The sequence below is a fragment of the Gadus chalcogrammus genome, chromosome 6 (genome assembly GCF_026213295.1).
Source record: "Gadus chalcogrammus isolate NIFS_2021 chromosome 6, NIFS_Gcha_1.0, whole genome shotgun sequence".
Classification (NCBI taxonomy): domain Eukaryota; kingdom Metazoa; phylum Chordata; class Actinopteri; order Gadiformes; family Gadidae; genus Gadus; species Gadus chalcogrammus.
In genome coordinates, this window is record NC_079417.1 from 4,946,171 (window position 1) to 4,971,532 (window position 25,362).

At 42.3% G+C, this 25,362-nt stretch overlaps 3 protein-coding genes across 8 annotated transcripts in view; 1 reads left to right on the forward strand and 2 right to left on the reverse strand.

Moving 5' to 3' along the window:
• The window catches only part of LOC130384125 (electrogenic sodium bicarbonate cotransporter 1-like), a 49,486-nt gene extending 47,764 nt beyond the window's left edge, over positions 1–1,722 (reverse strand). For all 3 annotated transcript variants that reach the window (XM_056592174.1, XM_056592175.1, XM_056592173.1), the window contains exons 1-2: positions 1,585–1,722; positions 1,261–1,372 (exon numbers count right to left, since the gene is read on the reverse strand). In XM_056592174.1, coding sequence (XP_056448149.1) covers positions 1,261–1,286 — 26 coding nt within the window. In that variant the 5' untranslated portion in view covers positions 1,287–1,372; positions 1,585–1,722. The remainder of the gene's footprint in view (positions 1–1,260; positions 1,373–1,584) is intronic.
• Positions 1,723–6,200: 4,478 nt separating this feature from the next.
• Positions 6,201–20,183, forward strand: LOC130384077 (protein RUFY3-like). Of its 4 annotated transcripts, XM_056592085.1 has the most exons (18): positions 6,201–6,645; positions 9,879–10,052; positions 10,237–10,354; positions 11,777–11,878; positions 12,495–12,618; positions 12,933–12,997; positions 13,344–13,409; positions 13,502–13,571; positions 13,692–13,784; positions 14,163–14,258; positions 14,467–14,634; positions 15,076–15,173; positions 16,839–16,958; positions 17,336–17,471; positions 17,565–17,638; positions 17,731–17,758; positions 17,903–17,980; positions 18,285–20,183. In XM_056592085.1, exons 1-18 carry the CDS (start codon positions 6,390–6,392, stop codon positions 18,426–18,428), a joined length of 2,010 nt encoding a protein of 669 aa, XP_056448060.1. In that variant the 5' UTR covers positions 6,201–6,389; the 3' UTR covers positions 18,429–20,183. The 4 variants fall into 4 exon arrangements, 3 of the variants coding, with proteins under 3 accessions (XP_056448060.1, XP_056448061.1, XP_056448062.1); XR_008895866.1 differs by lacking the exon at positions 17,731–17,758 and having other exon boundaries at positions 18,285–18,374; XM_056592087.1 differs by lacking the exons at positions 6,201–6,645; positions 16,839–16,958; positions 17,336–17,471; ... (2 more) ...; positions 17,903–17,980; positions 18,285–20,183 and adding exons at positions 6,673–8,382; positions 8,978–9,001; positions 15,719–15,820 and having other exon boundaries at positions 9,831–10,052.
• Positions 19,380–24,707, reverse strand: LOC130384078 (G-rich sequence factor 1-like). The gene is made up of 10 exons (XM_056592089.1): positions 24,198–24,707; positions 23,950–24,094; positions 23,686–23,841; positions 22,943–23,104; positions 22,119–22,257; positions 21,603–21,736; positions 21,262–21,344; positions 20,457–20,592; positions 19,738–19,785; positions 19,380–19,487 (listed from the first exon to the last, which is right to left on the reverse strand). Exons 1-10 carry the CDS (start codon positions 24,447–24,449, stop codon positions 19,474–19,476), a joined length of 1,269 nt encoding a protein of 422 aa, XP_056448064.1. The 5' UTR covers positions 24,450–24,707; the 3' UTR covers positions 19,380–19,473.
• Between the last annotated feature and the right edge of the window lie 655 nt (positions 24,708–25,362).

A 25,362-nucleotide genomic window follows, 5' to 3' on the forward strand; every position in this document is an offset into this window, starting at 1 on the left:
CTTATCACACTTTGGTCGATTTGATTGATTCACTGCAAGACAAGCAACACATCACTTTCAATACATAGCCATAGAAAGGCAGCACCTATCACCACGTTAATTAGTATATGCAACGGAGCAGGTAACATCTATGTATGTAGATTGGCCCAACATGAATATATTAACAGTCCCCTCACTAAGTGAACTGGACCACAGTTTATGCGGTTTCTTTAATCAGTTTGAGTTCAGCCACAAACTAAAGGCTAGAGCTATCACTACTTCTTCCGACTTGCTCCATTGCCACCTATGGAACAACCACATGTATAACAGGCCCAGTTAACTTACTGGGAGGACCAACACATGCTACTGCCACTACACCATAAATATGTCTAGCAGATTTTGCAATGCAAACCAGAGCTGTAAAGAAGACTTATAATTATCATAATTATAATTATCATAGAAACAAACCAACAGAATTACACAATGTTGAATTTCTATGTATGTGTAAACAGAAAATGTATGATGGAAACCCTTTCATGGGCTCTGTGTACAGTATATCAGCACAGTTTTCTCCTATTTCCCCCCAGCATGCATGCTGGGGGGAAATAGGTGTTTTTAAAAGGTTTGTGTGGTTCTTTGCTTTATCATGATAAAGCAAAAAAACATGCAAACCTTCAAAAAACACCTCTAGAAAACAAAAACAGCAGCAAACAACTTGTACAGTGTATTGTCAAGCATAATCTGTAATCAAGCCCCAGTGAATACCTGAACTCTAGACCAGTGTAACTACCATTTAATAATAACTATACAACTATTATAGTCCCATGTATATTTGGTATATTGCCTGAGATGTATGATTTTTTTAGGGGAAACATAAGACTTAATGCTTTTATGGAGTGCACTCATTCTATGCAATTTTTTCAACAACCAATAACATGTATTTTGTGTTGGCGATGAACCCAATTTTCTTTCAAAAATGTATAAATAAATCAAATATAGGCCGTTGCCTCTCAGAGCCTCAGATCTCATAATAACCTCATTTTTTCTGGCCGTGGATGCCAGCACTACAGCCAGACATATCAAACCTTTCCTCTGCTAAGTTGAGTGTTGTCCAATTTACACACATCATGTTTTAAATCACACACTTCCGTTTACTATAGCGGACCTTTTATATGACGCATAACTAGTTTCGTTATTTATTCTTTATTTGACAACAAGTGATGCCCACGTGTTACCCAATACCGGCTAAATGAGAACGTTAGAGTTATTGACATCACTTACTTTTTTGTGGGACGCGTGGTGCTCATGTTTGCAGCAAATTTCCAGGTCTGGCCAGATCTCTGGACTAATATGCAGAAGCCGATCAACAGAGAGCGTCCTGGTGCTGTTTGACCTGAGTAAAATATACGTTTGCATGACATTCGGTTTCGCACACTATAAACATTATGAAATTAATGTTGACACAAATTTATGAAGCGTTTATTAAAAAGTCCACTAATTTTATGTATGTGAACATTTGCAAAATGTGAAGAACTATCTTAAATAGCTTACGCATAATCAAGTCTTAAACTTAAAGCTATTTACGCATTCAGAGCTCCTACTTACCGCTGGTCTCTTTGGCTTTATCTTTGGTCGTCCTCACCTTGCGGTGGCATGGAGGTAGAGAAGACTACTCACAGCAAGCGAGTAACTTTATGAGTGATATTGTGTTGCGGCACGACATGCTTTTCGTTATCTCTCCAAGACCGTCCTTTTGTCAACGTCACGTCTCGAGGGGAGGTCAAAGTGTCTCCGCACAGGTCTGGGATGGAGGAGTGCTCTAGACTTGCATAATGCTTTGCCCCTTGCGTGCCATATATTATTTGTGCATTTTTCGCTTTTTGCTTCTTATTTCCTTATGGCTATATTGGAATAGGTATATTATTAAACTGCATATTAGGTAGGTATATACTGTTTAGTTTTTTTCTTAGTTCGCTCTTTGAAATGGTGTGACACAAATTGCCTAATGTTGAAGTATGATATTCAATTTAGGAAATGTTTTATCTAATGGGAAATTGTACTCACTGAATTATTTTATAAATGCCGGGCGCGTGATATTATTTCATTCTACAGCGACATCTAACGGTTGTCATACACTATTACAATGGGATACATAGGATGAGCAAGAACACAGCGCAAGTTAATTATTAACATTGCTCCATGAACGACAGTAACTAATTTCTTAATAATTTATAACCTAAGGCAAGAAGTTGTAGCGTGTCCCACACTTGCATGAAAATAATGTATTGGCAGAATACAGAATTTAAGATATATTTAATTATCTTCTAGTAACAATTGTATTCAACATATAACCATGATAATACTACATGTTACCATTTTCTTCAACTACATTACAGTTTGCCTTACTTACTTACCAGGGTTAGAGGTTTTTCTCATGTACTCATGCATCAAGCAGATATTTATATCTATATATTTAACTCCATTCGATATAATCGATATGATCTATATATACGATATATTGAAAACGATTAATCTGCAACAGCAATGAATGGTGTAATTGTGATGTGTGTGTGTGTGTGTGTGTGTGTGTGTGTGTGTGTGTGTGTGTGTGTGTGTGTGTGTGTGTGTACTTTCTCTACCACCTTAGTGACCTCGGTCTGTCCTTGATAAGTCCATGCACAGCTCCTGATTGCAAGTTTGTACCATGGTTTTCCTCTGAGGATGCCTTACCGGCTTCTTGGAGGTAATGATTGTATATGTATGTGTGCGTGTGTGTGTGTGTGTGTGTGTGTGTGTGTGTGTGTGTGTGTGTGTGTGTGTGTGTGTGTGTGTGTGTGTGTGTGTGTGTGTGTGTGTGTGTGTGTGTGTGTGTGTGTGTGTGTGCGTGCCTGTGTGTGTGTGCGTGCGTGTGTGAGTAAGACCCTTGGATTGACTGATGTATTCAAATGTTTTGAATTTATATGAGCTTAACATTAACTAGAATGTAAACAACAAATTCTATCTTTTCAAGACTTTCTGGAGCACTTTACATGGATGTTTAGGGGGTTGGCATCTGGTTTGGTGTACATACTTACATACTGTGTTTTTCTTTATCCATTGAGAATATTTTAGAAGTACTTTGTTTTACCAAATAGGGAATCTTAGTCATTCATCCATTTGGATTTGGACCCTCCTTGACATTCTTAATGACATTCCTACATCTAAGGAGGTTGGCTTTTTCGACCTTGTAATTCAAACCCAATGTCAAAATAACCTTTTCGTTAACCAATGTTATAACACGAGAAAATAGTTGGTCAACGTCATCAAATTCAACATCAAAGTGTTTCTATTATTAGAAACACTATTTTCAAAAGTGCAACAAATATCATTCAGAACTGAATGGAAAACGGTCTCTCAGCATATAGGCTACTGTCAATGCAGTCCACATTGTTAACACACAATAATTCTAAGGAAGAATTTGTCCAAAAAGGTTCATTGTTGATTACGGCTTACGATTTTCCATAACTTAAAAATGTGTTCTCAAAACAGTTTTGTGTTTTTATTCACAACACCAAATATTTTTAGGCTAACATGAAAACACTATATAACTGGGAAGTTTCAGAGAATGTCCCACATATATTGATGTATAATGCAAAACATAATTAACGCCCTCCCTAAGCATGTCAGCAATTTCCGTTCAGAGGTTTGACAGCTTTACAAGTTCATTGTGAATACACATGAGAAAAAATCCTAAACTTAACTTCTTGGGGTTTTTGTTTTTGGGAAAAGTTATGGAAAGTACATTTTTCATCATTACGTTTGGTTAGAATCTTTCCTTTGGCTTTGAAAGACATTTAGTGTTGTAGATATTGAAATAGTGTGTGTGTGTGTGTGTGTGTGTGTGTGTGTGTGTGTGTGTGTGTGTGTGTGTGTGTGTGTGTGTGTGTGTGTGTGTGTGTGTGTGTGTGTGTGTGTGTGTGTGTGTGTGTGTGTTTGTGTGATGCCTGACGATGTCTTTTTGATCCTTGTTATCATACCACATGGTTGCATCGGTTGGCAGCCAAAGACTGGACGTCTTTGAAGTAGCTTTGCTTTTAAAGAAAATGCTTTGCCACTTCGTCTTTCATCTGTGAATCTTCTAGCAACATCATGGCATTCAGAAAATTTATCTTAAGAACCAATACTCCTCAGCCGGTAATAAAATGAATGTTACCAAGATGCAAGAGTTCAAAAAGCAATGGCTCTACCTAATTAATTTCTAATCAATTCCATATTTTGACAAGTCCTTCTCTCATTCAATAAACAACAGAATATGTTTTAGCAGCATCTCTACACGCCAACCCTAGTTAGGGCTCTACAAATATCCTGATTTTTTACTATTCTTATTAAATTCAATTTAAATATAATTAATAATTAGCTTTTTTACTCATAACTATTGTATTTTGACTCAACATATAACCATGTAACCATTTTAAATAAGTGTTACTTTATGTAACATAGCCATGTTAAATAAATGTTACTTTATGCAACATGGCCATGTAATTTATTTATGAATTTTAGCTTTTATAGGCCTATTATTGTTTAAGAACATAACAACTTTTTCCATACATGAAGATAACCCTATGAAAAAGGATCCACTAGTGTTAAAAAAATGCTTCAGTGTCTACTCATGGTGTCAGTACATTCAATATAATGAGACAAAAAAAAGACACAAATAGGTGAGTATACGATTGCTAAGTGCAGTCTAAAATGAAGAAGAAGAAGAAGAAGAAGAAGAAGAAGAAGAAGAAGAAGAAGAAGAAGAAGAAGAAGAAGAAGAAGAAGAAGAAGAAGAAGAAGAAGAAGAAGAACAAGAAGAAGAAGAAGAAGAAGAAGAAACAGAAGAAGCAGGCCCATGTAATGAGGTGTCTATTCTGTACTGTTACCCGTACTGCCAAGCCAGTTAAAAGTTGGCCAGTATCTGCCCTTCTCCTCTGCTCACACACACACACACACACACACACACACACACACACACACACACAGACACACACACACACACACACACACACACACACACACACACACACACACACACACACACACACACACACACACACACTCACTCACAATTCTGCATGCATACATATATCTCACATAGGTCTGTCAAGAAAAACTTGACTGGAACATAACTCACATTCAGCTTGACTGGCTTGAAGCCATGCCGAAGAGTTATTATAATAACACCCACCAATGTAAACCTTACTTTGCCAATGTTGGGTCACTGCAGTTGCTAATCCGCCGAATACTTGCCATTATCTCAGTTATGGAATGAATTCCTTGTATGTTTTCCATACATTATATTTTTAAGTATTTGCAGCACCAAAGTAAATTTTAAATATAGTTGTGACAATCATTTTTTCCACAATGAAAAAGAGATTTCATGCAAGAATATGTTTACATATATTTATTAGAATGTGTTTTTGATATAATGAACACTGTTATAACTTCCCAGTATATAGTAGTATATATCGACATACCTGTATATTCCATCACATATTTTATTCTACATAAAGGTCTTTCTATATTCCGATTTCTCGATAATTCAACCTTTTACTCCCCCTACTGTTCATTCTAAAAGTTGCATGCAAAAAAAGCTGCCATAGCTGAAGGTGAGAAACATCAATTAACAGAAAATATCTACCGTTGAGTTAGGCCTCTGGTGACACAAAGCTCAGGGATACGTTTTCTTCTGCAGTCGTCATCTTCAATGCTGTTTGCCCAGCAAGTTACTGCGCACAACAACATAAACCTCTAATTGAAAGACTAATCTAACTTCAGCGGATCAAATTCTGCTAACGCATGGCTGCGAAATCAAATATTGGAGATTAAAAAACAAATACATGATGCAAGCAGCATAGTTAATGTTTTAATCTATGTATCTAGCTTGACTTTATCTACTGATCTTAACATTTTAATCTCAAAATATGTTCATCCAAGAGCTAAAATATTATTTATATTACCAAAATGCCAGACAATATGTGTCTTTACTGCTGATAAGAGTCACAGAATATGTTTGATAGGCTACAATATGCATATCTTTTTGGAATATAATCTTGCACACTAGAATGTATAAAATAGGTTTTAATCCATTCCATGGATGTATAGTCTGAAGTTCTGAACCCTGGGTTGAACGATGGAATCTCAGTTTGGAATAGTTGCTTGGACGTGTACAAACTCTCGCGAGACAAACATCAATACTGTTTCCTGGTTTGTCAGGTCACACGGGGAAAAAAGCTAGCTGGAGGTTTTAGCGGCGAGCAGGGAGGATTGCTGAATCGGGCATAAACAAACATTTCCCAGATCGATCTGATGTGTTTCAATAACCGATAGTGACATTATACTATGCGGTCACCTCGTTCGCTAGCCAATACCTTTATATTGACCCGATTATGGCGGCGGAGGGGGATACAAAGCCAAAAGAGCTCAACCTGCAGCCTTCGGAAAGTTTAAGCGCATCTGGACACACAAAGTGTCAGGACGGCAATAATGGACTGGTGGTGGATAGTCCGGAGGAGACGTTCTCTCCCACTTCGGTGATCTTCTTCAAAGAAGCTTTAAACTCTTGCAATCTGAGCTTCGGTGGGTCGGTGTCGCCTACTCCCGTCCGCCAGTATGAGTTCCACATCGAGCGGAAAAAGAGTAAAAGTAAGTTGTTGTGCTGAACTTTTTATACCGAGGTCCCCTGACTGGTGATCACGTGTCTGTGTGTCTCCTATGTGTACATCGAGTCAGGGACAAGAGCTGTCAAAAGCTTAGGGCCAAATGGCTCCTAAAGCCTCCAGTAGCTGCCTTGACGCACCGTGCTTGAAGTGCGGGTTTCGTTGGCTCTGCTCCTGGTGGTGGTGGTGGTTAGCTTTGTAGCCAAACAAGGCTAATATCAAATACACAAATTAGAAAACAGCTAAGCCTAACTCTGATTCTATATCGTAATAAATATATCCATGGTCACACTCGTATTATATTGTATTTAAGTGGACCAACGTTAAGCAGTATGGTCTGCATACATGCCCATACATCTATGATGAAAACCTAGTCCGCTCTAACCAGTGACTGGGCCAATAAAGCTACGTCAACCCCATATAAGCCTGTACGTTTAATAATTCATCTATGTATATATTTATATATATTTAGATTTATATATACACACACTTACAGGTATACCTACCTTCCTAAAACGGGTTACATGTCCACACCTAGCTATGACATTAGCCTCCCGTCCCCACACCATACAGCGTCATGATTGACAGCTGGACCCCGTCCTCTGCTGCGTTCGTTGGTGATTTCATCTTGTACCTTCACCGTTGTCAGTAAATGCATTGTCTGTTAGTTGTGAAACACCACATCGGTGGCACAAAGACGGCAATTGCCTGAAAATGGGGTGTATTTGTTTTTTCCCCATATTAATGTCAATACATAAATAAATGCTGCTCAATTAAGATAAGTCGTATACCTGCTATAACCGTTTTGACATCATTTGACATTTTGTGACACAATAATTATTTCCTGTTAGTTTAACCATTTGATTATCAATACAATCTTCTATTACAGCAAAGATGTGTTTATTGATGGGAATTGGATGAGTGCTATTCTCCATCATTATTAGCCTTGGATGAATACTCACAGGGAACCCAGTGAGTATAGTACACGCGGAGTACCAACCCCCCCCCCCCCCCTCCTTTTTACGCATGCACCATCTGCTCATGTGACCGTCGTTCCTCTTCACAGCCTACTTGTCAGCCATCTTGGTCAACACCCACCTAGTGCATTCACTGCGGTGCACAAGCAGCCCAATCAGAGTGAACGGGCACTAAGCTCACAGGAGGCGGGCCGTGATTTCCACCACAGTGCTCTCTTGCATTCTAAATCCTCTGGCTGAGAGGAGGGCAAGGCAGCAGTTCTCAAGACAACAGTGTTTTCTCTTGGCTCCTTCTGTAGCGGCAGGAGATGAGGATGCGGGAATAAAGAAAAATCAATTTATTTTTTAAAAGCCTCTGGAAGCTACTGTTAGCCTCTTTTTTTTGTGCTTCTCCATCTTTTCCCAGTGTTGTTTTTCTAGCACACGTAGAGATTTGTGCCTTGCGAAGCGGCAGTTTTTATTGTAAGCCTTATCATCATTCGGCTTTCACAACAAAAGCTGCACCCTTTCTCTCGGGCGGAGTGGCTGGCTGTCTGTCTGTGTGCTGCTTCGCATCAGCTGAGTCATCATGTCTGACCTGACGCCTCAGACCGACGTGCCGACCCCCACCACGGACAAGATCACCCAGGCCGCACGGGAGACCATATACCTCTGCAACTTCCGCGTGTCTGTCGACGGGGAATGGCTGTGCTTGCGCGAGCTCAACGACATCTCCCTCACCCCAGACCCAGAGCCGACACACGAAGGTAACGGTGGCAGAGCCTGGTAGCCTGGTGGTGCTGTGTATGTCACAGGCACAACGTTGTTATGGTTAGGGCGTGGTGACAGCAGCCAGTCTCCAGGTCCCCCTACACCACCACCACCACCACCACCGCCGTCGCAGCTCTGCCGCTTCCGAGGATGGTGTGAATCCCTGTCGTTTTTAATGAGCGTCGTGTTTGATTTCAGAGGGAACGTGGAGGGGAAGGGCGGGGGATGTGGATGTGGAGACCTGATGCTAAGCATGCTAACAGCTTTTGTACATTCATTGCTGGGTGATGGAGCCTCATTCGGTTGGGGGAGGGGGCTGGGTTGCTCATTGGATGTGTTTTGATCCTGGAAAGCAGACGTGTTGTGTTTTTTTAAGCAAATCATTTCCGGGGTCTGTTTTGCTCAACATAGCCAGATGCTAAATGAGCCAGCCAATCACGCAGCAGATTTACGCTTGCATGCTGTGGCGTATCCCATTCAACCCCATCCAACCTGAACGACGACTTGACGTAACCCAGCTTTCCCATCTTATATACTGCATTTAAAAACGGCATTATTCGCCTTGGATGGAGCACATACATTTCAAAATAGATGCCTGGACTTCTTTCACAGAATGTGATCATTCAAATTCATCAAACTAATCTAATTTAAACAAAGAATTCCGGCTATTTGACAGCGGTACTTAAGTTTCAGCCCTCGTGGTTTTAAGCTGTGGAACATAGAACATTCTAACCGTTATTAGTAAGCACTTATCTATTTAATGGAGCTGCTTATATGTTGTAAATCAATAGTCTCTAAAGCATTCAAAGCAGCTTACTCTTGTGGGTTATTCACATATCCAGGAATGTCTTCAGTGGGTGAGCTTGCAAAATGTGCCTGCTGCCGCCATCAAAAAGAACTCTGCAATTAAAGGAATACTTATCCTGACAAATGAATGACAGGACTACCAATATTGCATTAAAACCCACCGTTGCGTATTGTATTTATACCAAATGCTATCCTCTTCGGTTTTTCATGCTTTGAGGCTTTTTTTGTCTGGAAGAAATTTACCAGACGAACAAACATTGGGATCTTCCCTTGCCAGCAACTCGACACCAAATATAATAAAATAAATGGCCATCTCGGATCCTGTCCACCAATCAAAATTACCTGCAGTTCTCTTATCACTTCCACCGTGGACCGAGCCAAGGAGATAAACAACATGGTGTCCTTCAGACGATTTCCCAAGACTTATGGACTGCTCTGCTGTCAACAGTAACGCGGTCCTGCACTCCGCACCACTGGAGCGACACTCTGGCAATCTCTTCCACTAAAGTTTCATTTCATCGTTATTCAAAGAAAAAGGGGGCCGCGAGTTCTGCAGAAAGACAAAGAGAAGCAGCCATATGCAACTGCTGCATTGCAAGTCCTTGTGTTGATCGTTGAGGGCTTCTACCGGGGTCAGTAGCCAGTCTCATTTCATGTTTGCTTCTGTCGGTCATTTCCCTCTCAGATCCAAAGGATCCCATTGCCATCGAGAGGCTGAACCTGATGAACATGGCCAAGCTGAGCATCAAAGGCCTGATCGAGTCGGCGCTGAACCTCGGCCGCACGCTCGACTCGGACTACGCGCCTCTCCAACAGTTCTTCGTGGTGATGGAGCACTGTTTGAAACACGGGCTGAAAAGTATGTGAAAAAACAACAAAAAATCCTTCTTAATTATGAGCGAATGATACTATGTAAATGTATTATTATTATTATTATTATTATTATTATTATGTTGCTTGTAAATGGTCATTGCATGCCAAGTTGCCATAATGTTGCTGAATGTTGTTTATTGTTGACAAATCTTATCCGTTTGGTTGATCAGCCAAGAAGACGTTCCTGGGGCAGAACAAGTCCTTCTGGGGGGCGTTGGAGCTGGTGGAGAAGCTAACACCTGAGGCAGGAGAGATCACTGCAAGTGTAAAAGACCTGCCTGGTCTCAAGTAAGTCGGGTCCACAAAAGCCAACAAGTTTAATGATTTTTTTTTTTTTTTATGAATGCGTTTTTGGATTTTGTCAAGATTATTTTCTATTTTGGTTCGAGCTAATTGTTTCTTTTATCACTGGGATTTGACAAAGATGCTTTCCAACGAAAGAGGTGCAACCAAGGGCTTGGTGACACTTTTGTGACTCTAACAGATGTGTGCCAGGACACATTAATAGTCAAATGTAGACGTTTCCACATTGGTCAGGTTGTGATCCAATGTTCCAGGTCAGTCATCATCCAAATTCAATTTGGCCTTGGCCGTTTTGCACCAAAACGTCAAGGGAGGAGCCGGAGGAGACATGGGGGAGAAAGGGATGTACTCCCGGAGCTGTGCTGCCGGACTGCCGCCGAGCTACCCCCGCCAGACTTTTCAGCTCCCGGAGCTACACCTGCCGGAGCAGCCGGAAAGCTTCGGCGGCAGTTCAGCTCCCGGAGTTCACCGCCGGACTGCCGCCGGAGCTTCGGCCGCAGCCGGACGGCTACGACAGCGGCGCGGGGAGCTAGGCGTCAGTCCGGCAGCTCAGCTCCCGGACTACAATCCCTTTGTCCTCCGTGTCGCGGTTCATGGACTTCAGAGAGTCAAGGCCAAAGTTCCTTTCCACCAATTGTTCTCCACCATGGCCGAGATATCCTCCACTACGAGTCTTTACTTGCTGTGGAAGTACCAGAGACGTCAGATGCAGTCTTGATGATTCATAATATCATCCGAGGCACACATTGCTTTTGGCCGTTATATTGGATATAATATTATATAAATACCCATATATAATATTATTATTATTATATTATATAGATATAGAGCTCCAGGAGCCGCAAACGACAACAATCCCTTCTCCTCCATACTGTGGTTCAGCATGACAGCTCATTGGTCAATGGGCAGCAGCTCATTTGCATTAAAGCTGGAGACACCAGAAACTGCGCATTCTGAATTGACTGAAACAGAGGGGAATAGCGGCAGGCAAGATTTTTTTTCCTAAAAGCTATTTCCAGCAAACGGCTTCAAAAACATGTTTTCTGGAACTCAAATACTATGTTTACTGGTTGGGAAAACACCATAATATGTCTCCTTTAAGAAAAAGAACAGTAGCTTCTTCTTAGCTATCCCTTGTATTAAACCACAGAATATTTAAATATTAAGTGGTAACGCAAATGGCGATCCAATTACAGATCTGGCCAGAAAGTTTTCATTCAAATGTTAAGTCTAGAAGCACGGTCTGTGATAGGATCTGGCAGATCTGATCGAGGAAGTCGCATTGAGAAGAGTATTTTGAGCAAGGCTGATGAGTGATGGAATTATAATGCGTTAATAGGATAAATAGACTGCAGATGGAGGGAGTGGATTAATAGTTTTGACTGAACTTGCTGTGTTTTCTGTCAGAACACCCCTAGGAAGAGGACGAGCCTGGCTGCGATTGGCCTTAATGCAGAAGAAACTCTCTGATTACATGAAGACCATCATCAACAGGAAGGACCTGCTAAGGTAGCACCACTAAATGGATGATGAAATGGACTGAAAGTGACTCCTGTACAGAATATGACCCAATCCCATTTCTTCCCCTTACCTCTTCAAAACAAGGGGGAGGGGTAAGGGGAAGGGGTAAGGGGTAGAAATGGGATTGGGCCTTTGTGTCTCCTCCCACCAGTAAAACCGAAAACCCCTTTGTATTCTTAGAAGTGTCCGTAGGGATTATCCTCTCTACTTCTTTTCGATTGCTAAAATATCGACCAGTCCGACACACTTGGTTCCTTCGCTTTTTTTTTAACAACGGTGTGCCATTAACAATTGTACTCTTCATGAGAGCACACCTGTGACGGTTCCCATGTGGCCGGATCCCAGTCAAACATGTACTCTTGGTAACCTAACGATCACCCTCTTATGAGAAAAATATTAAACTGCAGCAGAAATGATACTAAATAACATTGTATGGCTCCTGCAGTGTGTATTACAAAATGTTTTCAGATAAAAGATTAGGTGTATTTTGTTAGGGCAAGGACTATATTTATTCAAGGCATTATGAGTCAAACTATTATAATTGACTACAGAAAAGGCAGTTGCTATGATATCACCTGTAATGTCGGTCCCCTCCCTGTTGTAGTGAGTTCTACGAAGCGAACGCCTTAATGATGGAGGAGGAGGGAGCGGTCATCGCAGGGCTTCTAGTGGGCCTCAATGTGATCGACGCCAACCTCTGCATGAAGGGAGAAGACTTGGATTCACAGGTACTCATCCATTTCTCATCCCTTCTTTTTGTTTTGCGTAAATTTGGTTTATTTGATCAACTGTTTTGGTTTTGAGCTATTTTTTGGTTCGAAGTGAATTGCTTCCTTTGACCATTTCTCTGATGGACAATGGCTAATATAAACCTTTCTGTGATACCTGTCGTTACTAGCAAAGTGAGTACATTGGCCTGCACTTGATTAACATTTGGAATATTTAGCGACATATAAATCGTCTTCTCTGCATCTCACACGTGCCGCTCTGTGGTAAAAAAAACAAACATGCAAACGTCCTTCTTCTCTACCACTGTGTGAAGGTCGGCGTCATCGATTTCTCAATGTACCTCAAAGACAGCGGCAACAGTAGCAAGAGCACAGAGGGGTGAGTGCCTCCCCTTCACGGACCACCCAGAACCTACAACTCATGACATAGTGGAGCCATTCACAAAGTCTTGTGTACAACATGAACCCTTCTTGACCTAAGAAAGTTCCTAGACCTGCACTCTAGTTTAGAGACACTGGCTTGTCCCTGATGTATGCTTTGATTGGGTAACTGCTTTTAGCTTTGTTATTTACTTTTTTTTCAAGGACATTTTAATGAAACTACTTTATCATTAAAAGTAGTTTAAATACGAGGCTATGGATAGTTGTGTTAATAGTTTTTTTGTTGGGTTTCGGTCTAGAAACTAACAAATTTTTCATGTGGCCTTTTCCTCCCCTTACTTTAGAGACGGTCAGATCACGGCAATTCTCGATCAGAAAAATTATGTGGAGGAGCTAAACAGACATTTAAGGTGCGTCAAAAGGCCCTTTCTGAGTGAAATCCTCATCGGCTGTGAGTTAAACGTCAGTTGTGATATTGTGTGGTTCTGGTCTATTTCCACAGTGCGTCCGTAAATAACCTGCAGGCTAAGGTGGATGTTCTTGAGAAGTCCAATACCAAGCTAACGGAGGAGGTGGGCTTCACATTGTAGTATTATGTTTCTACCCGGGATTCAGTCCCAAAAAAATCCTGTTTTGATAATCAATTCATAAGTATCAACTTAAAGTCTTACCACATTTCTCCACAACCCAAGCTCGCAGTGGCTAACAACAGGATCATCACCTTGCAAGAGGATGTGGAGCGAGTAAAGGAAGAGAGCTCTTACCAGATGGAGTCAAACCGAAAGGTACACCCATTATGAACATCATCCGCTAAACCGCTTGTCCCTTGTCCCTCTAACCAATAACTCACCGGGACATTTCATTACTAAACGTCTTTTGGATGCAAACATTAGCGGTGTGAACTGTGCTTATAAATATTGTTATGTTCTCATGTAGCAACGATTAACTCTTATTAATGTTTTATCCTTTGAGATAGGGGAAAACCTTTTTAAATTCAGGGATAGCTCTTTTACATAGACACATTCATAAAGGTCAAATCTAAGAAATAATTATACAAAATATTACACAATTTAAGCATTGGAATTCTCACAATGACTAACGCCTCATTTGTTTTAAGGGAACTGTTTGATGGATGTTTATCTCCATTTCGTCTTCTTCTCCAGGCCTTGAGAAGCGATGCAGCAGTACCAGTAGCCACAGATGGACAATCACTGGGAGAAACCCGCAAACAGCTGAAGGAGGAAACCCTACTACGCCTGGTCAGTCAGCCAGCCAGCCTGCATTAGACTACCTCCACAAAGCTACAGCTCCTCAGTACACTTTGTAATGTACTTTAATGGCTTATCTGGCATCAGCAATATTGTACTTCGGCTAAACGTGAACGCAGCATCATGTGCCGGCACTTAACCTTTATGCCTGTCTGATGGTTATTATACTGTTGTTGTTGTTGTTGTTGTGGACCCTCAGGACGTGGAGAAGGAGCTGGAGGTCCAGATCGGCATGAAGCAGGAGATGGAGCTGTCCATGAAGATGCTGGAGAAGGATGTTTGCGAAAAGCAGGACGCCCTGGTGGAGCTCCGGACGCAGATGGAGGACATCCGCACCTTCAACCAACAGCTGACCCACAAGGCACAGGTAACGGCCCTCCTGCCATCGCCAGCCCGAGTGAGTGATCGAGAGTGACCGAGAGAGTGACCGAGAGAGTGATCGAGAGAGTGATCGAGAGAGGGATCGAGAGAGTGATCGAGAGAGTGATCGAGAGAGTGATCGAGAGGGACCGAGAGAGGGATCGAGAGAGGGATCGAGAGAGGGATCGAGAGAGGGATCGAGAGAGGGATCGAGAGAGTGATCGAGAGAGTGATCGAGAGAGTGATCGAGAGAGTGATCGAGAGAGTGATCGAGAGGGATCGAGAGAGTGATCGAGAGAGGGATCGAGAGAGTGATCGAGAGAGTGATCGAGAGAGTGATCGAGAGAGGGATCGAGAGAGTGATCGAGAGAGGGATCGAGAGAGTGATCGAGAGAGTGATCGAGAGGGATCGAGAGAGATCTTGTCATGTGGTCCCTATGTGTTGCAGAGCTCCGAGGCCAGCTCCAAACAAAAGGGAGACATCATCACCGGCCTGGAGGACAAGATAAACCAGATGGCCGGGACGGTCAAACAGCTGGAGAGCAGGTAGGCTTCCTGGCACCACGCACGGACAAACTCCCAAAACTCGTACAAGGATTGTCTTACCTCAGTTCTTTAAGAATACATGACTGTGGCGACCCCTCTGTCCTGCCTTCGGTTCTTAATCTCCTCTTCTACTGGTACACACCGGTTTGGACTAATAACATTAAGTCCCAAACATTTCATCAAAAACATCAGGTGTGCAATCGCGGAGTTTAGGAGAGGACAGGCAGGATAGGCGGATCCTTTAAGAACCACATTTTATATAATCTCAGACTACCCAATCCAAACACATGTTTAGAAAGTGAAGAGCGTTTTGAACCTAGATTCCAAGATCTGCAAAGTGCATTTTTATCCAGCTTGTTGATTTTCATTAGAAACATCACGCAGTACAAGATAAATCGACTACGACTACTACCTACAATGATTCCTCTTTTTCCTGTTTGTTTGTCTTTTCTCACTCCATCCTCATTGTTTTCCTTTTCACCCCGTGATCCGCTCATCTTTTGCTTTTGTTTGATTTGGTCTCATCTTCATGGGCACGTCACCAGCGATATGCATTTGGTGAAGCAGGCCAGGTCCCTGAACTCTGCTGCAGGAAGGCTCCTTCAGGCTCAGCCATGAAGTCCTCCCCCTTCTCTATGGTTTCATACGTCAGGACCCCCCCCCCCCCCCCCCCCCCCCAAGTTACAAACAGAGCCGCAATTCCATTCTTTGCGTAGAAATAATCCAACTAGAATATTTTTGATTTTTCTGGTATACTGTTTTTTTGTTGTCGCGGGGGGGAACTCAAACTGACTTCTCATACACCACAAGCCGGAAGACTGCAGAGTCTAGAACTATGGACTGAATCCTGCCTTTACCTCCTCTTTTCCCTGTGTTAGTAATAATAATAATATTACAATTATAACGGTTATTTATTACACACAGTTCATTTAGTCTTTCGACAGATGTGCTTGGCGCTGACTTTGCTATGCATTTCTGGAATTGACAGTGCTTCGGCTTTTCTCATTGGCTAAGAACAGTGGAACACATGGTTGTCAATACGCCCCCTTGAGGCGTTTGATTGGATGGATTGTTCCCAACGGCGCCACATATGCTTTTAGCACAGCGATGGCTCCCTGGATTCTGGCACATAAAAAAAACAAAAAGGCCCTGGAATCATGTCCTCTACCCACCCACTCAACGCTATTCGATATCCTCTATTTTCTAGATATAATAAGTACGAAGGGAGTCTACAGTCATCCTCGTCACCCTGTTCCGAAGTTGTTTTTTTCGGTGTTGATGTTGTGTTTCAGAGTTTGCATCTGTGTTAAATGCCAGGTCGGGATCATTAACCTCCTATTAGAGAGTCAACCAGGGCCAAATGGGTTTTAATAATTTCAACTTGTATGTAAACAATAACGTTGGTGTAAATTGTCGTAACCACAAGGCTATTAAGATAACTCAATAAAAACCGCTTGCTTCGGCTTCACCAAATGCCTTCTGACGTTCGGCTGCCTCCTTTCTGTGTTTGGACTTTTTTTTCATATATTTAAGGAGTTTTTTATTTTTATTTTAGTGATGGTTAAACCTCTCTCCCACCTAGTTTTGTGTTTTGGTTTATTTTTTGTTTAAGTTCTCATTTTACCATGAGTTTATGTGGCACCCCCCCCCCCCTGCTCAACCCAGATCCAAGCAGGCTCAGAGGGAGCGGGATCTGGCCCAGGAGGCCAACCGCCTGTTCAAACAGGAGTTTGGGGACAAGATTGAGAGTCTGCAGACGGAGGTGGAGCACCTGAGGAAACAGAGGTAGTCGACGTCAACATTGCTGTGTTTGTCAAATTCCCTTGGTGGCCATCTTGAATTCAAAATCAACACTTGGGGAGGGGGGGGGGGGGGGGATTGCTGAGGATTCCGGAAGTTGACGGTAGCTTTTTTTTTTGTTTTGTGACATCAGGTTAGAGAGAAAAGTTAGAAAAGCAATCCATGTTAACATTTTTTTTTAAAACTTTTGCACCCCCCTCGAATGCAAGATGGTAACCCTACAAATAAAGCGAATGGAAGCCATGTTGCAGGGATAACATTCTGTAATGTTACTTGGATCAAGCTTTTTCTTTTTAAGATGGAATTTCAGCTGAAGCACATACATACTAGCGGTATGCAAGTCTAAACGCGTGTTGTTCCAGGTACAAGTTGGACCTGGAGCTGAGAAGAGAGAGGGCCCGAAAGAGCGATCAACCTTTTGGCACCCAGCCCACAGTGCCCTCTGTGCCACAGAAGGGACGGCCGCACACGGAGCAAGCTGTAACGCGACACAGCCTCGTAAGAGGAACATTTATAGGACATGGTATAACCATTTGTACACTAGCAACTGTGGTGTTTTTCCACTAATAATGGCCTGGTTCCTCACTGCAGAAAGTGAATGTCCCGGACTCTGAGAAGGCCCAGGAAGACGCTTCAGAAGACAAAACAGCCGAGGGTTCACCCACGTAAGCACTTGAGATTATTATCACGTTTTTATTATAACTCTACCTTCTCACTACCTATTTACATTCAGCCCCCCCCTCCCTCCTTTTCAAAGGCCCTCGTCTGAATGTGAAGATGTAAAGGTATGGGCAAACAAATATGCGATCACTTTAAATTCATGTATAGAGATAATTACCTGCTTTGATTGGTGAGATGGGTAAAGCTGAATGTGGAGCTTTCCCAATAAAGAGAACTGTAATAATGATGTCCTTTGTTGTCCTGTCTAGGAGAAATCAGTGCTGGAGCTGAGCCAGTTGTCCATCTGCACTATCTGTGAACAGGAGGAGTCTCTTACGAGGATTAAGGTACACCAGCAGAGCCTGAATGAATAGATTGCTCGCTCTAAAGTGTCTAAAATTTCTCGGTTAATAAAATGTTCCCTTTATGATGTAGATGATTCCGTTTTAACCTATTGGAATCGAATGATCATTTATGAAACAGCTGAACCTATTGTGTTGGAAAGCCAATACGTACTATCTTAACATTCAGTGTAACTTGTGGATCATCAGCTGATGAACCGTGTACATATCGGATTCATCTCCGTTTTAAAAACACATTTGTTTTTGACCAGTTGGTCTGATGGGGCTGTGGTGCTTCTGCTCGTTCTAGAAGCGGTGCAAGAACTGCAGTGGGGTTTTCTGTGAGAGCTGCCTGACCAACGAGCTGCCGCTGCCGTCGTCCATCCTCCCGGAGAACGTGTGCGACACCTGCTACTTCCTGTTGCTACAGCAATACGCCTCGAGTCCCACCTGACAACGCCCTATTCTCTATCGACCCGTTTGCTGGGCACAACAGGGACACATGTATAAGGGGAACTCTCAAGACATTTCAGCAAAGGCATTGCTTATTTTTTTATTATTGTGGTATTTACTGGCACTGCCAAAAAGCACTTTTTTGATTTCCCGACAAACTAAAGCACTCTATGGGGATTGCTAGACTTAAAAAGGGGAATTTTAGCTACTTCCAACAGCTCATCTTATGTATTTATGCATTTTAAACACTATTAAGTGTCCACCAAGTGGATTTGCTTATAATTTTTATCCATCTCATAATACTAAAGTGAAATTGTTGCCATGATCCATTAATTCAATGCTATACAGACGGCCACTATCTTTGGTGTAATGGTAATTCTAGACCTACTTCTTCATCATATTAACCGGTTCTGCTATAAAACTGCAAGTAAAACTAATCTTCTGATGTAATACTGAGAATTTGTCTTTATTAGTCTCGACTCATGCTTTTAAAACTGCATAATGTGGTTTCCGGTTGCAACAAAACACAATTTGTCTACTTGTTGCAATTAGGTTGCCTAACATGGGCATGTATGCTATATCATTGATATAGAATCTGCTGTAGGCCTCTCATATTGTGATGTCTGAAAATAAACTCATCTTAAAATACTGATTTACAATACGAAGCGAGATTCGATTACACTTGACATGCTGTAATAAGCTAACATTCTATGATGTTTGTTTTAATGGTAGGAAGAATAGCAATGGTTGCTTGACCAATTAATTTATTCGGCCCCAATAAAATGAGTCAAATAAAGTGCATTTTCAACCAAGAACGAAGTGAGAGCTTTAAGAACTTGTCAGCAAGTCATCTAATCAAATGAAGCTGTACACACTTCACTATTTTATTGGATAATTTATTTTTGTTTAAAAGAATACCCCCTCTTCCACATTAAGACCATTTATTAGGCAGTTTGTTTGAGGCCAGGAATGTTTATTGTATCATATGAACATCCTGTTATTATACGGAAATAAACAATTATCTTGGGTAGAGGGACATCTTTTTTTCAGTCATCATCACCTACAGAGAGAAAATCTGAATTACTGCCTGGCATGTTGAAAGTATTAATTTTGTCGATTGTTTCACTTGAGTGAAGATGTACATCACTTGAAACCAGCATCAATGAATCACATTAATCTTGAAAACGTACATTTGTTCACTTAATTAGTCCCACAAAAGGTGGATTTAAAAAACGTATTTACAAAACAAACGCCAGATACAATTTCTTAGGAACTTTTATGTATAATAAAAAAAAAAGTTCACTACTTACTCATGTTAGTATTTGTGGAGTTGAGAAACAACTCAATGTATCTCCCACCTAAAAAAAAAAAGAATGCATTCTAGAAACAATTCATTTGAACATCACCGATTTACAAATATGCCAGCACAGATCCGGATAATTAATGACAAATATATCGTAGAATAAAGAGTTGTGGAAAAGTATGAAGGCACTCTAGTGAAGACCAATCAAACTCTTATGTAAGGAATAAACCACCACTGAGGGTCCCGTCATTGGAAAACAATTACGTTAAAATAATGGAACACACCAGGATAGTATAATCCACTTATACCAGTGACCAACAATGGTAACTAACATATCAGTTGCTAATCTAGAACTTTATTTCTAAGTTTTTGTGTTGTCAAGGCAACTTTTGGTCATAACTTGTAGTGCATTGATTTGGAACGGTTAAAAAGCCCTTGAATTTATTGTCCATTCAGGATCAAGAATTGCATAAATGCCGTTCATCCATCTATATCTAGATAGATGGATGGATAGATATATAAAAATATAGATATATTTAGGAGTGCGACATAACAACTTGGTGCAATACGAATATCCGTCTTTAACATCCGTGGCAAGAGGAAAGCCAAATATATCAACCCAAATACATCCTGAATATAGAAAGCTGTCTTTACAACTTTTGGCTTATGCAATCCTGCATGAATGTGACTGAATGAGGATCTGATGAGCCTGCTCAAGACGCCTACCCATATGCAGCCTATCTCTGGACATGGCTGACACTGCATCCTGGTGGGACCTGAAGAACACGTCCGCCTCCCCCTTGGGCCGCCCGTCCGGCCCAAACTCAACCAGGATCTTGGACAGGGCCAGTGGGGAGAAGAACTGGAATCCAAAAAGGAGAAAGACCAAAAAGACACGTCAGAATAATTTTGTATTCTTTGTAATTCCAGTACTGTCCTGCACGTGCTGCTGTTGCACCTGGATTTTCCGTCTGGGATCCAAAATAAGTATTGTAAGACCCTTTGGATGAAAGCGTTCACCGAATTGCATACATTATAACTAGTGCTGTCAAACGATTAAAATATGTAATCACGATTAATCGCATTAATGTCATAGTTAACTCACGATTATCGCAAAAATAGCAATCTTTTTTCTATGCTAAATATCCATTGATTTCTTTGTCCCATTAATTGTTCTCATTTTAATGCTCTTATCAACATGGAGAAGAGCATCGGCTTGCCTTGTGCAAATGTTTTTTTATTGATAACAACATTGGCATATACTGATCAAAACAGGACGATACAAAAAAAAGCCTATAGTGCAATTAAACGATGAACATACAAACATACTGCCTTGAACATAGAAGTCAGGCTACTGCTTCTTTGTTTTGAGCCCAAAAAAAAAAAAAGCGTTAATCACGCGATAAAAAAATTAACGCCGTTAAAATTGGTTTGCGTTAACGCCGTTAATAACGCGTTTAACTGACAGCACTAATTATAACATATTAAACAGAGGTGTTGGTGCCCCCAGATGATGGTGTCACGGCCTTACGTGGGCGATGTCTCGTCCGGTAGAATGGAAGGGCACGCCCCTCATGTGCACGTAATGTAACGTGGTGGCTGGGTTGGAGGCCGCTGGGGGAGGAAATAAAATAAGAGACATTTCAGACGTTTGACAAATTTGAAAATACTCTTTCATGTCCAGATTTCGGCGGCCCCCTCAAGTGTTTCGGTACTATACATTTAACTGAATAAGTGGCTTAGCGAGGCCCAAATCGACATTTTTATGTTTGACCAACCTGAAAATACTGTTTAAGGTACAAATGTAGACGGCCCCTAAGTGTTTCAGTACTAGACGGTAAACTAAATAACGTGGCTTAGCGAGGTCCTCACCGTTGTGCTCCGCCCACGGAGGGGAGGGTCGGGGCTGACCGTCGTGGGACGGAGACGAGTCGCTCTGGACCCATTCTTTGCTCTTCCAACTGGTGCGGATCTGGCTGCTGGCGCTGGCAAACACCTCAATGTACCTGGAGCGTCACGGGGGCCACCAAACAGGAGACAGCAGCACACATAGTCAAAGGGTCGGCGCGATTTGAGCTTTATTTGTTGATTTAAACAACCACGTAAATTTCTTGGATATGTTATTAAACTCGATTGTCCGTTCTCATTCAATGAAGTCTTTAACATGAGTGTAATCAAAGGGCCTCTGTACTGCTTTGTGGCTGACTGATCAACATCTCCTCAAGAAGAGATTTGAAAGACTTTTGTAAGGCCTTCAAATATTAAATATCCATAAAATCAGCGAACAATATCCAGCCACAACTGTCCTCAGATAAGAGACTTGACTTTGGGATTTCAAAAAGCGACACAAGTGCTGTTTAATCGGCTTGCTGTGACCCAGGAGCCTACCTGTTGCCTATATGGCCTCTGTCGCGTTGCAGAGCTTCGTCAGCCATGTCCTGGGAAGCGAAGCGCACAAAGGCCTCGCCTGAGTTCCTCCCCTTCAAGTCTCGCACGATGGTGACTCCGTCTTCCACTATATCCAGCCCTGGAAGAGAGGGGGGGAAAAACACACAATTATTTTTCCCTTTCTCCTCATTTGTTTTCAGGGATCTTGCATAGCTTTGTCAAAATGTGACACATTAAAAAGGCACTGTGTTATTTTGTTGAAAAGTGCTGAATAGGTCTGTACTGATTGTTTGAAAGTTGTATTGTTTGGTTTCCACCATGGGTCTCCCATTGTCTACATTCTGCAGCAAACGGAAAAAGAGTGGTCTGATATCCCACTTTATCCAATAAGAAGAGAGAACTCCACAAAGTGCCAAACCTCTCTACACTTTCACGGGCAGACAGCAGGATTTCAGTGTTGCCTGACAATGGATTAGCAAGCAAAGCTACCGATTAATGTGCTGCCAGGAATGGCTTACACAACCCAACACGGAAAAGATAGACAGCTGCCAGGGAAGATATAGGATTCATGGAAGACCCCCATTTACGCTGAGCAGAGTGCCGACTGCAAAAAGCAAACAGGAAGTGACAACATCACTTACAGCGCCTGCGATCACATGCCATTCCAATTTGGATTCAGCAGAACATGATCAATACACTCCCTCTCCCATGAAAATCCCAATGTGATCGGTTTTTTTAATGCAAATGTAAGAGGGAGACACAAGAGGTGTGTCACGGCAACAACAACAAAAGTGAAGAGCGGGCCAAGGACCACGAGAGCGTACCCGAGAAGAACGTCTGGATGTCGTACTCGTTGGAGCTGAAGGGCAGCCCTCTTATGCGCACTACGCCGTCGCTGCTCGCCACGTTGGGCGCCACGCTGGGCGCCGGCTGGCTGGCCGACGTCTTCAGGATGGTCTCCGCCTCGCCGTCGGACACCTCGTACACTGAGACAAAACGCACGTGCAGTTGTTGCGGGCTCATGCGTCCTCCACCCCCTTGTTGTCTTAATCATTTCGGGACCGGGTGCATGAATTCATGGCCTTATGCAAAAAATGTGTCTGCGAATGAACAAACTCATCGGTGAATTAAGGAATTCACTGCTGAACTAATTCCCGACAGAATTTCTACTTTCTATTTCTACTGACTTGGTGAATGCCTACTTAAAGAGTTTCTACTTTCTATTTCTACTAACTTGGTGAATGCCTACTTAAAGAGTTTCTACTTTCTATTTCTACTAACTTGGTGAATGCCTACCAAAAGGAGTACAGAGTCATCATGGGAACATTTTTTGCCTAACAAAGGAGAATACACAGCCCTGTATGTGCCTCCCGTATGATCATATTTGAACACATGTCCCCATGGATTGAGTCACAGTGTTGTGTTGGAGTGTTGACACCAAATCACCAAACCTGATTGTTCTTACATGTTCAAGCGGAGGGCAGGAGGCACAAAGAGGGCTAGGATACCACATGACAGGAGACCCGAACATAAATCAATTTGTTAAGATATAAAATAATTTAAAAACCTTCAACGTAGCGCATGCCAAGGTACTGTCTGTGCTTCTCCAGGGCCTTGCTCACATCCTCTTCATGCTCCATCTCAACAAAGGCCTGTCCGTTGGGCTTCCCCTGTCTGTTCAGCGTCAGGTGAATGCCCTTCACCCCGTCACGGATCCTGCATTCTGAACACAGTTTATGCAGTAAGTAAAAGACACGTACAGTAGCTGACTGGCTGGTTATATGCAGTGATTGCAGTCCTGCTACCAAGTGCGTCTGGATGAGGTGCTCACCCGAGAAGAACTGGAGCACGTCTTCAGCTGTGCATGCCCACGGGAGACCTTTAGCGTGGACGATGTACACCTCATTTTTCGCAGTTTCGGACTCCAACGAGTAGACTGGCAGCGGGGGATAGTCGCTGTCATCAGACGGCCCTGTCTGCAAGAAACATCATTAGCTGCAGTAACACCATAGTTGCCTTCTTTGGCGAGATGTGTGTGTCATGTCTTGATTTCTCCCATTGCTTCTAGTTCTGACTTACCTTAGTGCAGAGGCCAAGCTGGATGACTTTGAACGCAGACTGGGTTTTGGTAAAGATGTGTAAGGACGGCGTGACTGGAAATGACCAGTTATGATACTGGTGTTGCTGGATATTTGTCCATCTATCTGTCCCAAGACCTGTCAGCGCTTTGTCCTGCGTCGTGACCCGCGATAAGCTCTTTGTCAACAAGGTGACATGCCTTGCAGTCGCACACCGATGTAGCAAAAACAGAGATTTACACTTGGCAGACATTGTACACTGACACTCTGACCTATTTGCCCCAAATAGATACGCAGTATGCGCACTGCGCTTCTAACAATCCGTGACTTTCCCGAATCCAACTGGTACAGTGCAGTTCGATGCTGGTACAGCAAACTGCGATTGTTTACTGTGCTTGTGTTCAACTGCCTCACGTGGTTCATTCAAGGGTATTTGAGCAGCGAAATATTTCAGGAGGAGCTCTTCCTGTGTCGGAAGACGACTGCTTCTGCAGACACATCCTCGTAGTGTTTTGCGTCTGAACCTCTGTGTAGCGCCATCTAGCGGATAGGATGTCAATTAAACTGTTGGCCGACTGGCAGAATGACATGGTACAATGTGATGGATGGATGAAAGTTTACCGATTGCCATGCAGGGAATATAAAGCCAAACCCTATTTTAAATCTATTTGCTGGAATTTTATATGACCATATAAAACATATGTTTAAAAGGAAAGTAGAAAGTAATGAGTGAGCAATTGCCTTCATTTATCTAATCCCTTCTGAGTCTACTAAAATCTACAGCTAGTGGCTGTCATCAGTGTCTCGGATCACACGCGTCAAAGGGTCGGTCCCAATCAACCTACAGCTGGTCATTACAAGCAGCTGTTTCTCTGCCCACCAGGATTGAACGTTATGTCCATGGACATAGATAATACCACAGCTGTGTGTGTGTGTGTGTGTGTGTGTGTGTGTGTGTGTGTGTGTGTGTGTGTGTGTGTGTGTGTGTGTGTGTGTGTGTGTGTGTGTGTGTGTGTGTGTGTGTGTGTGTGTGTGTGTGTGTGTGTGTGTGTGTGAGTGAGTGTGTGAGTGTGCGTGTGTGTGTCATTATAGCATCCCTTCCGAGGCTGTATATCTCTACACTTCACAATTAGGACCGCCCATCCATTAATCTATACAGTCTGCAT

What these genes read in the sequence shown, in the direction of transcription:
- LOC130384077 (XM_056592085.1), top strand. Translation starts at nt 6,390, where the DNA reads ATGGCGGCGGAGGGGGATACAAAGCCAAAAGAGCTCAACCTGCAGCCT. An exon ending in ATACCAAGCTAACGGAGGAG is followed by an intron (nt 13,572 to 13,691) that starts GTGGGCTTCACA and finishes CCACAACCCAAG; the next exon opens with CTCGCAGTGGCTAACAACAG. An exon ending in ACAGCCGAGGGTTCACCCAC is followed by an intron (nt 17,639 to 17,730) that starts GTAAGCACTTGA and finishes TCCTTTTCAAAG; the next exon opens with GCCCTCGTCTGAATGTGAAG.
- LOC130384078 (XM_056592089.1), bottom strand. Translation starts at nt 24,449, where the DNA reads ATGTCTGCCAAGTGTAAATCTCTGTTTTTGCTACATCGGTGTGCGACT. An exon ending in CGTGCTCCAGTTCTTCTCGG is followed by an intron (nt 23,842 to 23,949) that starts GTGAGCACCTCA and finishes AACTGTGTTCAG; the next exon opens with AATGCAGGATCCGTGACGGG. An exon ending in AGAGGCCATATAGGCAACAG is followed by an intron (nt 21,737 to 22,118) that starts GTAGGCTCCTGG and finishes GTGACGCTCCAG; the next exon opens with GTACATTGAGGTGTTTGCCA.